The sequence below is a fragment of the Rhinichthys klamathensis genome, unplaced genomic scaffold (assembly GCF_029890125.1).
Source record: "Rhinichthys klamathensis goyatoka isolate OS25496 unplaced genomic scaffold, OSU_Roscu_1.1 h1tg000060l_1, whole genome shotgun sequence".
Taxonomy (NCBI): Eukaryota; Metazoa; Chordata; class Actinopteri; order Cypriniformes; family Leuciscidae; genus Rhinichthys; species Rhinichthys klamathensis.
This window is the reverse complement of record NW_026606605.1, coordinates 2,811,661-2,826,102: the sequence shown is the minus strand read 5'-3', so window position 1 is coordinate 2,826,102 and position 14,442 is coordinate 2,811,661. Positions and strand designations below refer to the sequence as shown.

General features: G+C 37.5%; 1 protein-coding gene across 1 annotated transcript; it reads left to right on the top strand.

Annotated features, from left to right (window-relative positions):
* The first annotated feature begins 1,224 nt into the window (after positions 1–1,224).
* Positions 1,225–14,118, top strand: casd1 (CAS1 domain containing 1). The gene is made up of 18 exons (XM_056249685.1): positions 1,225–1,452; positions 3,252–3,348; positions 3,441–3,561; positions 4,652–4,690; positions 4,816–4,878; positions 4,967–5,011; positions 5,096–5,219; positions 5,298–5,500; positions 7,515–7,925; positions 8,016–8,105; positions 8,201–8,320; positions 9,457–9,613; positions 9,734–9,813; positions 10,192–10,293; positions 10,386–10,526; positions 10,604–10,681; positions 10,937–11,029; positions 12,976–14,118. Exons 1-18 carry the CDS (start codon positions 1,320–1,322, stop codon positions 13,225–13,227), a joined length of 2,349 nt encoding a protein of 782 aa, XP_056105660.1. The 5' UTR covers positions 1,225–1,319; the 3' UTR covers positions 13,228–14,118.
* Positions 14,119–14,442: the final 324 nt, after the last annotated feature.

Genomic DNA, 14,442 nt, shown 5'->3' with positions numbered 1-14,442 from the left:
TTCCGATCTTGATTAAATATCAATTCAATTTGGATGCATATTAGGTACAGTAGATGTAAATTTTTCATTCATTTTCATTTCAAATTTTTATTATTAAAGGTTAACAATTACAACTCAATTAAATATAATTTAGTTTTAATAACGTTGTAATATTTTAATGAAATAAGTAAAAATACAATAAATATGTAATATAGTGCACATATTTAGCAAAATACTAATATCTCTATTGCTAAGTTTTAGCCAACTAACGTGCTATGGTCATTAGTGCTAAATGGATTTCCTGAGGTAAATGTAACGTTCTGTGATAGCCTGTTCTCCAACTGTTTTATTGACCTCTTTCCGCGGTTGAAAATCAATGATTGATAAATATTATCTATGAGGGATACATTAAGTAAGTTTGTCTGTCTTTCAACATACCTATTGTTCATTCGTGTTTTATTTACTAGATGATCGTTTCACGTACCGCTTAAATTGAGGCGCTACAACGACCTGTCACGTCACATTTAAAAGCGCCAAAACGGTATTTATTGTTTGAATTTCGATATAAAATTGACAATCTGAGAGCTGATAATTTGTTTCATATCAAAAGCATCTATGCGTCGCAATTTTTCTCTGCGTGTGAAAAAGGATGTGTGGCGTGTGAAAAGTGTCAATTACGTGAGTCCGCCCTGTTATATGAAAATAATAATAATAATAATAATTAATTCGAGTTAGAATAGCAGTTGTTTGTATAGTAGAGGGACAGGACATTGGTGAGCTATTAGGTCATCATGAAATGTCTTTTTGACCATTTTATAATAGCCGAGTGATTTCTTACACCCTTAGAAACTATGTTTGGCACTGTGCTTGTCTTACACAACACAACGTTCCAACCAGAACAACTTGATATGCAACATACTGCAGATGAGGAAAGAAGAGGATGATTCAACATATCACTTGCCAGTTGCACAGCTGTTTGTCTTGAACAAATAATTTATATTGGATATTAAACGCCTATTTTGCGGTTCAGGATACCGGGGGAAAGGTTCAAAGACTAACTAGATAGTTTTCCTTCAGCTTAACAAGTCCAGCGGGCAGTTAAAAGTAATAAAGAAACTAAAGGAGTAGTTTGGGAAATACAGTGCTACTCGGAAGGTGAAAGAAAGTAAGCAGAAGAAAGTAAAACCTGAGAGGAGGATATGAAAGTTGATGCAACAGCAGCATCGGACTCCGGTCAACCGACAGCAGAAACTGAAGCAGAGGCGCACGCGCCGCTCGGCTCTTCCTCCGTCAGCTTCGCTGCAGCTCGTCTGTCTGCCTGTTGTCATGGAGGAGCCAAGATGGCGGTCCTGGCCTATAGCCTAGGCAAACGGGAAATAAATCAGTATTTCAGCATAAAAAATGCAAAATTGCTGTCTGTCGTCGCCGTCGTCCTTCTCACTGTGTTTCACTCGGCTTCACGACATTATGGAGGTACGTGTTTGTGTTGCGGTGTGCTAGAAAGAGCTGCGTGTTTGTGTTAGCATCAATGCTAATGCTGTCACTCAATGTTTTCAGTCAGCGTGTGCGCGTGTCTGTCACTGCTAGATAGCAGCAGCAGTTTGGTCTTGCAAACTCAATTAAATTGTGGTTGCTTTGTTAAATCGTGCGTCTATTGTGTGCACTTTTAAAGCGAAGCTCAACATTTCATCTGTCAAAGACTGTAGGTAATCAATACCAGAACAACGCTCGAATCAGTGCTGTCGCCCAGCTGGCTATAGCGTCTGTTATCACAGTTACATTTCCAGTTAGACATAATGTTTTGACGCATAGCGCCAAATAGGCTAAATCTCATTATCAACTGCCTAGGTAGTATTCTGGGGGCATTATAGGCGTGTCTAGTGCCCCAAAATTGTAGACTAGATTTTGAAATCCAGTCCAATGCTTGTAGTATCTATATTCTTAAGTCTACTTCAGGTAACGTTACCTTCAGTAAAGCTTATAGGTGGAGGGACCGTAATCCATGGTTGATCATTAATCTAGTCCTGACATGTGTTGCCTTATATTAAAGCATTGTTATTGGTTTCATCTTAATATTTAGGCATGTTCAGTTGATAATATTGTGATCTCTCAGGAGGATTGTGCAGTGCATATTTGTTTTATCATACATGAAAGAATTTCATCATTGTTCAATCATTTTTCACATCATTTACTTACTGTGTTTACAATGAATTGAAATGCTAATTAAATGCAGTTTTACATCTGTAATAAAGTAATGAAAGAAACAAGTTTCCACAGTTGGTCTGGTTTGACCAGTAGTTCAAGTTCTTTATTGCCTCAGATTTTTCATCAGCCCTGAGGTAATAAAAAAAATGTGATATGAACAAATATCCTATCTCTTCCATGCTGGCATAGAAGCTGCATGAGAAGCACATGGAGAAATGAAACATTGAAAGTTAAAACACCTTACATTTTAAAATGTAATTTATTCATGTGATGCAAAGCAGAATTCAGTCTTCAGTGTCAGTTTATCCTTCAGAAATCATTCTAATATGGATATTTGCTGCTCAAAAAACATTTTTTATTATCAATGTTAAAAAAAGTTGTGCTGTTTAATATTTTTTGTAGAAACTGTGATACATTTTTTAGGATTCGTTGTTGAATAAAACGTTCAAATGAAAAGCATTTATTTGAAATCAAAATCAAAATTTGTAACTGTGTAAAAGTATTTACTGTCATCTTTGAACAGTTGAAGGCATTCTTGCTGAATAACATATGTCATGACAACTTTTAAGAGAGATTGGCATGGTAATGGATATGGCAATGTTAATGTAGCTATTTGGTCTTGGCAGAATAGATCTGCTATTCTGCTGCTGCTGATTATTGCTGCTGCTGCAGAGCTAGTAAAGAGACTTGCCACTGCCAATACATTCACAGACATACTTCTGTGAGCATGTAAAACATGCGGCTGCTGCATTTATAACATACATGAAACCCCCGTAGCAGATCTATACAGTCAGGTGGAGCTGGGGACGCTGGAGGGTTTCTGAAAGCGCGCTGCAGACTGCTAACAGCAAACAATGCCAAGTATTTTAATGTTGAGCTGATGCCACAGCAACCAATCAGCTGCACTATGAAGACAACGATGTGATCTCACTAACAAATATATTTAAGGACCTATCAGCCTGCGCTATTTAAAGTTTCATGACAGACCTTTAAAAAAAGAAATAAAAGCTTACAGACCCTTTCCTGAATTTGGTTTATTCACTGTAATTATGTGTCGTTTCTTTCAGGCAGTGACACGTGCGACTGGCTTTTATCCAGTGGACGTTTTTTAGGGGACAATGTATGGCAGCCCTACGGTTGCATGCTACACAAGTACAAAAGCACGTAAGTCATGTTGTCATAGTTAATGTACGTCAACGATGTATGTGGGGTAGAAATGTGGGCTGGAATTTACAGTCCTTTTTGTTGTCTTTCAGTGAAGCAAACCTTTGCCTCAGAGAGAAGAGAATAGCTTTTGTAGGTGACTCTAGAATACGTCAGCTCTTCTATTCTTTCATCAAAATGATAAACCCTGAGGTGAAAGAAGTTGGAAACAAGGTTTGTTGTTGCTATTCATTTCAGTATGCCTTCTTTTGGTTAACTGGTGTAATGTATTCCAAATCAGAGTGAAAATGTACTTCAAAGTGGTGTTTTGTTAGATGACCCCCAAGCAATTGCGAGTTTAATACTTGCGCCAGTCAAAGGCTATATTTAAATTAAAAATGAAAGGGTGTAATTGTTCCTGTTTACCACAAGATTACCTCTGGTATTTCAAAATGTGCCTCAGGCAAAAGCAGTTGTTTATAGACATTAACCTGCATGCAATAATTTTCGTTTTTGTATAGAAGACTCTTTCTACTTTTGTAAGATATGATTCATTTATTATAAGTGAAAGTGTTTGACAAAGGGTTGCTGATTCATCTTAACATGTCGGCCCAAACTCGATGTACGATAAAATAACTTTTTTAGGCCACTGATGTGACTGGAGTCTTCATTTGACATGATTTAAAATCACCACCATGGAATCAAAACTAACATTTTCTTATTTTTATGGAATGTTCCAGTGTTTATGAATGATATATCTGTGCACATATTTTTTTATTAAAAAAATGTGCCCCATAATCTTTAATAAAAAGATATTGTATCAAAAAATATAATTTGTAATTGTTTGTAAAAAAAAAAATATATTAAATTGTTTTTCAAAATTAACAAGTATAGTGCATTTTATAAAGATATAACGGTAACACTTTACAATAAGGTTCATTAGTTAACATTAGTTAGCATGAACTAATAATGAACTGCACGTATAATCTTTGTTAATCTTAATTTCAACATTTACTAATACTTTATTCAAATCTTGTTAACATTAGTTAATGCACTGTGAACTACAATGAACAGCTGTATTTTTATTTTACTAACATTAACAAAGATGAACAAATACTGTAACCAATGTATTGCTCATGGTTAGTTCGTGTTAGTTAAAACAGTAACTAATGAACCTTATTGTAAAGTGTTACCGATATAACAATACATTTAATGCTAATCCTTTATTATTACAAATCTACAGTAGATGCAATAACGGTAATAAATATGTAATTATTATGAGTAAAAAAATTGTTTTTCCTGTTTCTATCAATTGTTTCACCAGCATGAAAACATCCCCTTTGTAAACGGTGATTCCACTGTGGTAAGTATTTTTAATTAATTGTGTCCGGTGCAGCAGAACGTTTTATTTTATTGGGGACTTGATCCATCACAGTTATTGATTGTTATATAACAACTCAAAATATGTTCCATATGTTTACCTTTTAGGACTTCCTGTGGTATGCAGAAGTGAACAATTCCTTGAAGGAGCACTTAATGTTATGGACAGAGGTAAAGACGATTAAATTGTACTGGATACAAATTAGGCGGGTTATTAAATCATAGGCTTAAGAATCTTGTCTCATCTCAATAATTATAGGGATCTGCTTCCAAACCACATGTCATCATCATTGGTGCTGCTACGGTGAGTTCCTGTTTGCAGTCGCGATGCCTTTAGGTGCTATTGTTGAAAATCATTCTACTGACTGATGATTGTGGTTTTCAACAGTGGTCCATTAAGTTGCACAACGGCAAGAGTGAGGCACTGTTTCAGTACAAAGCAAACCTCTCAGCTATATCAGACACACTGGAAAAACTAGCCGAGCACAGTGAAGTCTATTGGGTTCTGCAAGGTGAGTTTTGATATTCAGATGCACTGGAACAACCCTTCATGTGCCTGTCTTATGTTTACATTCTGCCTGTTTATTTAGATCCTGTTTATGAGGATGTGCTAAGTGACAGCCGAAAGATGATCACAAACGAGCAGATAAATCTGTACAACGAGGCGGCGGTTAGTACTCTAAATACCAGCAAAAAGAAGGTCAAGTTCTTAGAGGCTTCTCGGCAAGCTGCTATGGAGACCATTTCCCAGTCGGTGGATGGCCTGCACCTTCCTGAGAGCACAAGAGATGTTGTAAGTCAATAGTTGAGCCTGAGGGCGTTTTCAGACCTGTAGACCTTTGCTTTGTTGCAAAACAGGGATTAAAAATCTTACATGTACCATTTCTAAATGGCTCAAAATTTATAAGTCTCCCTGTAGTCAATATTTGTATCCCTTAAAAGTTAACTCATCTTTGATCACCAAAATCACATATTTAAATGTTTTTTTCCTTTCATTTGGTATTCACGGATACGTAAATATGAATTGCACGAGCTCAGAATACCTTATCCACTCGCTCAACTTTACTGTAGTAAATACTGGGTAAATTCTGCCATATATGTTTGAACCAGAAACTGATTCGGAAGACGAAGTGGAAAGCGAACTATATAGGGTCGTCTACAAGTCGATGTATCAGAATGGTAATGCGTTTTATTTATCGCTCTCTACAACGTCGGACACATAACGGTAATTGATATGATTAGTCTTTTGCTTGACAACTTTATCAAACAGCTAATAATGTGTTACTAATATTACACAAACCATGTTCCCGTTCGACAAATAAACAACATTAAAAACCTGAGTAAACTGTCCTCTCATTGGTCAGAGCACACCTGCATCTGGCTTTCTTTGTAGCTGTCGTTATATTACTTTATCATTTAGAGCATGAATCAAGGCTTTGTCAGGACAACATTCTTACCTATTTCGAGGAAGAGCAGCATTTTAAAATCAAAAGGCGCACTTCTCTTTAGAGGTTAACTCACAATTCATTTTGAGAGGCATAAGCAGAACAAACACTACTGCTTTTCACACAATGTACGTAATTACTAATCATCATAAATTGCGATACAGCCTGGTTCATTGGTCTGTTGGGTTAGATCGCGTTCTCACCACAAGCGAACCAATCCAGAGTTCTTTTTTTTTTAAGCGGGCTGAGACCACCTTGTTCAGGGCAGGCGATCTCGGACCGATTTTTTTTTTTTTAGGGCTGTCAGTTAAACGCGTTATTAACGGCGTTAACGCAAACCCATTTTAACGGCGTTAATTTTTTTATCGCACGATTAACGGTCTTTTTTGGCCTAGCAAACTTTGTAGTTTTTTTTCACATGCTTTTGCAACAGGACGCGGGATGCGCGGCGCTGTGCTATGAAACCCATTCATTTCAATGGCTTGCGCCCTTTTTTTTCTTCTTTTTTTTTTTTTTTATACAGTCTATGCTTGCGCCGCGCGAGGACGTTTTGTTGCTTTGTCGACCAAAGTGCAAGCGGATCTAGCTAGACCGGAAACAAAACAACAGGCACGCCGCACACACTCGTTTGGGCTTGGAAGCCGGACAAATAGTTGGTTAACGTTACATTTTGAGTGGATGACGAGCGCGAGACGCCGAAATGGATGCCAATAAGATTCTGAATGGAAAGTTTACGTTTAAAAAGTTGCCAAATGGTTCCATTGACAAGACCAAAGAGATCTGTGTGTTTTGTCGTTGTGAACTGAGCTATCATCATCGCAGCACGTCTAGTCTGAAATACCACTTGATGATGGCCAAGCACACACACACACACAGCTGATGCGAATTCTCCGCCCCTTCGTCAATATCAGTACCTCGTCAGTATTTCTTTCACCCTTTTATTGATGGACAGTGTTACATTGTGTGAGAGATTATTTGCTCCAAGTGAGAATGTTAGTGTGAAATTGAACACAGTATATGCCAATGTTGTTTTCAATAAAAAACATTTGCACAAAGCAAGCCGATCCACTTTTCCATGTTGATAAGAGCATTAAAATTAGAAAAATAAAGGGAAAAAGAAATCAAGAGACATTTAGAATAGATAAAAATGTGTGATTAATTGCGATTAATCGCGAGTTAACTATGACATTAATGCGATTAATCGCAATTAAATATGTTAATCGTTTGACAGCACTAATTTTTGTACTTTTTTTGTGTGGATCCGAGCAAAATTACCATGTGTGAAAACGCCCTTGGTTTTGACAATTAGTTGTTCCATTTTAATCCTTTTTAACAAATAGGAATTATTTACCCTCTTCTCAGGGTGCCATGGTTCTGATGAACTCCATGTGCAACAAGATCCTGAAGCCCATCGACGGCTCTTGCTGTCAGAGCGCTCCTCCACTAAGCGTCCTTCAGAAGCTAGCTGCTGGTCTCTTCCTGGTGTCCATCATCTGCTTCCTCCTACTGGGCTGTAGTAGACATCATAAGAGCAGGCCCACTCCTGATGTGGAGAGCGGAGAAGAGAAGAAACCCTCTGTTGTGGGTCAACTCAACCTAAAGGGACCTTTACTGGCCATCTGCAAAATGAGCCTTATCATGTTGTACTTCTACATGTGCGACAGGGCAGACATCTTTATGAAGGAACAGAAATTCTACACACATTCTACCTTTTTCATCCCTCTTATCTACATCTTCGTTCTGGGCATCTTCTACAATGAGAACAGCAAAGAGGTAACACAGACTCTTGGGAAATTGTTGTTTTTCTAGTCCAAAAGAGAGTATCCATACCGATTCTCAAACAATTAAAAATGTTCTTTCCAGACAAAACTCCTTAACAGAGAGCAAACAGACGAATGGAAGGGCTGGATGCAGCTGGTTATCCTAATTTATCACATTTCTGGAGCTAGTGCTGTACGTTTTAAAAAACTTTTTTTTTTTTTTGGATTACTTTGCTTTAGTAGTGACTGCACTCTCAATCTCCTTTTTTTATCTCTTTGCTTCCTCAGTTCATACCTGTGTACATGCATGTCCGTGTCCTGGTGGCTGCGTATCTCTTCCAAACAGGATATGGACACTTCTCATTCTTCTGGCTAAAGGGAGACTTTGGCATTTACAGAGTGTGTCAGGTAATTGTTGCCTGACTTTGGTGATCTTTTTTTCCTATATGCACCAGTGTCAAAAAAATAATAATGTCAAATGTAAACTGGTTATAGTTAAATTGTTTTAGTCCGAAAACATTAGTTTGAGTGGTTTGAAATGGTTTTGGTTGAATAAAGAAAATAATACTTTTATTTCAGCAAGTAGACATTTAAAATTGATCAAAAGTACCAGTATAACATAACATTTATAATGTTACAAAGGATTTCTATTTAAAAAATGTTACATTTTTAATTCATCAAACAAGCCCGGAAAAAGTATCACATTTTCCTACAAAAACTATTAAGCAGCACAACTGTTTTTAACATTTATAATAATAATAAATGTTTTCTGAGCAGTAAATCATCATATCAGATTTCTGAAGGATCATCTGACACTCATGATGTGTCACATGATGGAGTAATGATGCTGAAAATTCAGCTTTGCATCATAAATTACATTTTTAAAATATATTAAAATAGAAAACAATTATTTTAATTTATAATAATAATATTTTACTCTACTTTTGATCAGAGGCAGACTTGGTAAGCATAAGAGACTTATTTCAAAAACATAAAAAAAATCTGACCAACCCCAAACTTTCGAACAGTAGGGTATAACATACTATTTATTAAAGCTATATTATAGTTTTGTTGACTTTCTGTTATTGTGCAATGTAGAAAAATGTTGTTTTAAAGTAGATGTGACCAAACTTATTAATCAGTGAACATGCTAATAATAATGCATAATTGCACAGTATGATGAACTCTGAGATCCAGTGATCTCTGTCTACTCATCGTGCCCAGATCTAGACTTAATAAACGAGGCAATCGCGCGTTTGCGATTACAGGTCCAGTCTACCTCTTCACATCAGATTAGCTCCCTTTATTTCCGCCTTCAAATCTGCTCTAAAGACATATTTATTCTCTTTGGCTTTCAATACTTGATAATTGGCTTGATTTATTGTTTTACTGTTGTTGTGTGTTCCTGTTTCTATTTCTTAGTTTTCTTCTTTTCTGCTCAACACTTTGGTCAGCTTTGGTTGTTTTTAAATGTGGCTTATAAATAAAAATTGAACTGTAATATTGTATTGATATAAATAATGAGTCCTTTCTTTTTGTCTTAGGTTCTCTTCAGGCTTAACTTTCTTGTGGTGGTGCTGTGTCTGGTTATGGACAGACCTTATCAGTTCTATTACTTTGTGCCTCTTGTCACCTTTTGGTTTGCAGTTATTTATGCCACAATGGCATGGTGGCCACAGATTCTTCAGATGCAAGCCAATGGTAAGTCATATTACAATGTTTGCATTTATTCATTTAGTACACTCTAAACAATCTATTTGATTTTATATATTAAGCCTTAAAATATTGTTTTATCTTTTTTTTCCCCTCAATTACGTACAGGTAGTGCATTTTGGAATCTGGCACTCTTGTTGAAACTTCTGGGTTTGCTTCTTTTCATCTGCTTCTTTGCGTACTCACAAGTGAGTTTCTCTCTTACAGTAAGACCGTTAGACAGTATTGCTATACATTTTTGGTTACACTTTATTTCGATAGTCCACTTTAGACATTCTACCAACTATAAGTAACTTTGCATTTACATGTCAACCAACTTGCATTGGAGTATTAGTAGACTGTTTGGTTTGGGTTAGGAGAATAAGTTGACGTACTTGCAAAATGACTTCTAGTCAGTATAATGTCTGTTGGGCAGCATCAAAATAAAGTGTTAACAGATAATAAGCAGACAGTCTCTAATGACTGGTAGTTGACATGCAGTTGCAAAGTTACTTATAGTTAGTAGAATGTCTAAAGTGGACCATCAAAATAAATGAGAGCATCTAAATCTTTTGCGTTTGTTGCAGGAACTCTTTGAGAGTGTTTTCTCTGTTTGGCCCGTTTCAAAGCTCTTTGAACTGCAAGGTAGCATCCATGAGTGGTGGTTCAGGTGGAAACTTGATCGATTTGTACGTAAAATACTTTCATTTGAATGAATAAGACCTGTAAAACATTTCTCAAATTCACATCTTGAAGTAATCTTTGCTCTTTTGGATGCTAGGCTGTGATCAATGGGATGCTCTTTGCCTTCATATACCTGCTGCTGCAGAAATGTCAGCTGCTGTCTGAAGGCAAAGGAGAGCCTCTCTTCTCCAACAAGATTTCCAACTGTCTGCTCTTCATCTCTGTGGTTTCTTTTTTGGTAAGGCTTATTCTGTCTCTCTTCGAGACACTTAAATGGTAATATGATTTCTTCACAATGGATTCTTTTGTTTACAGACATACTCCATTTGGGCCAGTGGGTGCAAAAACAAGTCTGAGTGTAATGAGATGCATCCATACATTTCTGTTGTCCAGGCAAGTACCCATCCCACTATGTCCTCTTAAGTTGTACACCGCTTTAACCAACACTTGAAAAGAGAAGTAAAAAAAAAAAAAAATCTTTTGACTCTTCTTGACCACACTAACCTTTTATCACAGTTGATTCACACAGTCAGATGGCTTTTATGAGAACAGAAAGAGCATTTGCAACCTAAAATAATGGATCCATGTTTGTTCTGTTGTGCCTTTGAGGCTGCTGACTTTTTATCACTGCGCTTTTTCTGCCCACAGATTCTGGCTTTCATTTTGATCCGGAATATTCCTGGTTACGCTCGCTCTTTGTACAGCTCATTCTTTGCATGGTTTGGAAAGATCTCCCTAGAGGTGAGAGTGCAAGCTTCGCTGCAAACAAACATTTAAAAGAATACTCTGGGTTATTGTCAACGTCATATTGATCATATTTTCGGCATACGGTTGATTAGGACGGACGATTCCAACTTGTGCCTCTTTCAGTACAAAATGAACAGGGAATGCATCTACAGTAAAATCTGATGGAAGTCCAGTAGGCCAGCAGGCACCAATGTTGAATAAAATATGCTGGAAATAAACTATTCTAATGTTTTGAATGTTTAGCCAATATTAATACGTAAGTATTAAGGTTGCATTTACAGTTGTTTGGCGAAATTCTGAGGAAGAAATCCAGTCAGGAGGAATCCACGCAATCCGTTAATTACATCACATGAGGTCAATAGATTCCCCAACACAGATTTTTCAATGTGTTCAAGTTGTTCGCTATTTTGACAAACGTAAAAAAGATGGAAACATCAAAAAGATGAACACCAATGCACCAGGGTTCGATGGAATCAAGCTGAGTGTGAAACCAGACCAACACTGCGGGGGGCGCCAGGAACAATCGTGCCCAGCAAACGTGTACAGTGTGAAAACGCCCTGGTTCGTGTTGTCGTCATGTTGAGAAGATGCTGTTTTCTGCGCTGCGAGAGCAAATTGACTTTGCATGCACTTCAGAAGGATGAGGAATTGATACGGTAAAACTGACTGTATCGTTACTGTCTGTATCACTTGGAATCAAGTACTGAGGAAGCCTCTGGAGCTGAAATTCAGATATGGTAATGGGAGTTTTGTTTCCAACACGCGCTGTAAATGCTAGATCAATTACAACAGACTGGGCCGTCTGACCAATCAAAGTATAGTATAGAAAGGGGGTGATGAAAGCCGACTGTTGTCGCTTCACGTCTGGGCAATTTTTCTCTGCTTGAACACACTCAAAGGACTACAGCAGGCTGTCAGCTAGTATGCGTGTTCTGTGCCGGCGTGTAAAGGAGATTTCTGCAGATATATTTGTATATATTCCTCATTCAAAGGGAAATCGACTCTTCTGGCTGCAGATAGACAAACCGTAAACAAAGCAGCGCTTGCTTACCGTTTTGAATATCAGTCATGCTGATCACTCTCTTTATTCCACTCGGCTCATGTTATTATGAAAATATTTACCCAGGAACACTCGGGTAAGATGACGTAAAATTAGAACTGCCTATGTACCGTCTTCTTTGCTCGCTGTTTTGTGCTATTTTTCTTGTGCACTGACTCGTTCACTAAACTGAACAGCTAATCAGAGTTCTCTCTCTAAATCTTTGATCGAACAGTTTCAGACAGTAGCCATGTTTCCATCCACTTGTCAATCGAATTATCTGAAGTTCGGTAAAAAAAACCTCATGCGAATAAAGCTGGTGAAAGTGTGTTTCCATCAAACGGTTTTAAAGCGGATAAAAACCTGTGCGTAATGACGTCACATGCTGTTTTGCGATCAAATTGGTATATCGAATTGATTTGAGACTTGTTAAGGTGTTTCCATTCAATTTCTCACCGAATTGCACAACATTCAAGCCAACATTTGCGAACAAAGTTTTACTATGCAAAATGGATCGCACCATAATAACGTTTCCATCCGCGTTTATCGCATAAGCCGTTTATCGATCAAGATAAAATCCGATGAGACCGATCGTATTTCATTTGAGTCGATATTCATGAAATTCAATCGAATTTTACTGTTTCCATAAGGCATTTTTCATTCGATATCACTTAATGCGGATAAAAACGTGTGGATGGAAACATAGCTACTGTTAGAAAAGAGGTGACGTGCAATGTACATTATGAGGAAAAATAAAGTTTTTTGGGTTTTTTTTGTCCTTGGATGCATGTAACGCAGACCTCCAAAACAAAATCAGGAACCTTTAAAACGTTATAATAGGGGCACTTTAACAAACTAGTTTATTGCAACCATTCTAACATGCTTCTTGTTTTCCCTCCAGCTCTTCATATGCCAGTATCATATCTGGCTGGCAGCGGACACCAAGGGCATCCTGGTCCTCATTCCAGGAAACCCCTCCTTAAACATTATCGTCAGCACATTCATCTTTGTCTGTGTAGCTCATGAGATCTCCCAGATCACCAATGACTTGGCCCAGGTGGTCATTCCTAAAGAGAGCGGGACTCTACTGAAGAGACTGCTGGTTGCAGGAGTCTTTCTAGCGCTGGTACTGATACTGTCCCAAAAAGAGTAACAGGATCCTAATAGATCTGTGTGTATAAAACAAATAAACTCCACCAGCCTAGAACGTTTTTTCCTACGAGTCGATCTAGGGAATTCTTACGGCACTGGTCTGTATACAAAACTCAAGCTGGAACGGAAGCCAAGGACTCAGGAGCAACAGTGATTAAAGAAGGATTCTTAAGCAGGTTGTTTGCAGTAGACAAATCACACAGACTGTGTGCAGATAAGTCAAGTACACCTGTGCTCCGTCCGCTCTTCTCTCATAGCTTTGAGGTGTGTTTTATGGGCAGTATTTAATAATTTATGTTAATATTTTATACTGGGGGTCTGTGTTTGTGTCTCTTCATTGTTTTCCCATTCTGTTTTGTAATTGATGCCCACGACTGCAAAATGTGAAGGAGTAATACATTCCTTATAAAACTGACAGCGCGCCATCGGCTCGTGCACCAAACATTTCTGTACAAAAAAAAAAGTTTCAATTCTTATCACACCAGCAGCTTTATCCTTCAGGTGAACAACCTCCAACCTTTGGATTATTGAAACGTGAAAATCCATTTATTGCTCTTTTAAAATGAACTCAATGGCAGCGAATTTGTTCTGCCTGCATCAATATGTATGCGAGATGTGGAAAACGGGGTGGTGCCACTACTAAGGGAATCCATAAGCACATTCTGCTTCCGTCAGAATGTTTTCATTTACTGGAGGAACAGCATTTGATGTGAAATGTAAACTATTAAGACAAAATCAATGTCAGATTTGTTCAGACAGATTCAGAACATTATGCATTTGTGCCAGTTATTTGTTCGTTTATTTTTACCACATGGGTTTATTCTGTTCATATGAATTCAGCTTAAAGAGATAGTTCACCCAAAAATGAACTCGCTCCCCCTTAAGGTGTTCCAAACCTGTATGAGCTTCTTCTGTTGAACACAAAAGAATATATTTTAAAGAATGTTTAAAGAAAGTCTGATTACCAACATTCTTTAAAATATCGTTTGTTTTTTTAAAAGAAGAAAGAAACTCGTACAGGTTAGGAACAACTTACCCTCAAGTAAGGACAAAAATTTATTTTTGGGTGGCCTATCCCTTTAATGTTAGAGCCAGTTTTGTCTACGATCCCTGACCTCATTATTTATTGTTTAATGTGCGTCTTCATACCCTCTCCAACTGCTTGAATTGCGGAAACTGAAGCCTGATGTTCATGTGTAACTTGATGTTTTTTTTG

Excerpts from the sequence above, each read along its gene's own strand:
- casd1 (XM_056249685.1), top strand. The coding sequence starts at position 1,320 with ATGGCGGTCCTGGCCTATAGCCTAGGCAAACGGGAAATAAATCAGTAT. Across the intron at positions 3,349-3,440 it reads CTACACAAGTACAAAAGCAC|TGAAGCAAACCTTTGCCTCA; the intron begins GTAAGTCATGTT and ends GTTGTCTTTCAG. Across the intron at positions 3,562-4,651 it reads TGAAAGAAGTTGGAAACAAG|CATGAAAACATCCCCTTTGT; the intron begins GTTTGTTGTTGC and ends TTGTTTCACCAG.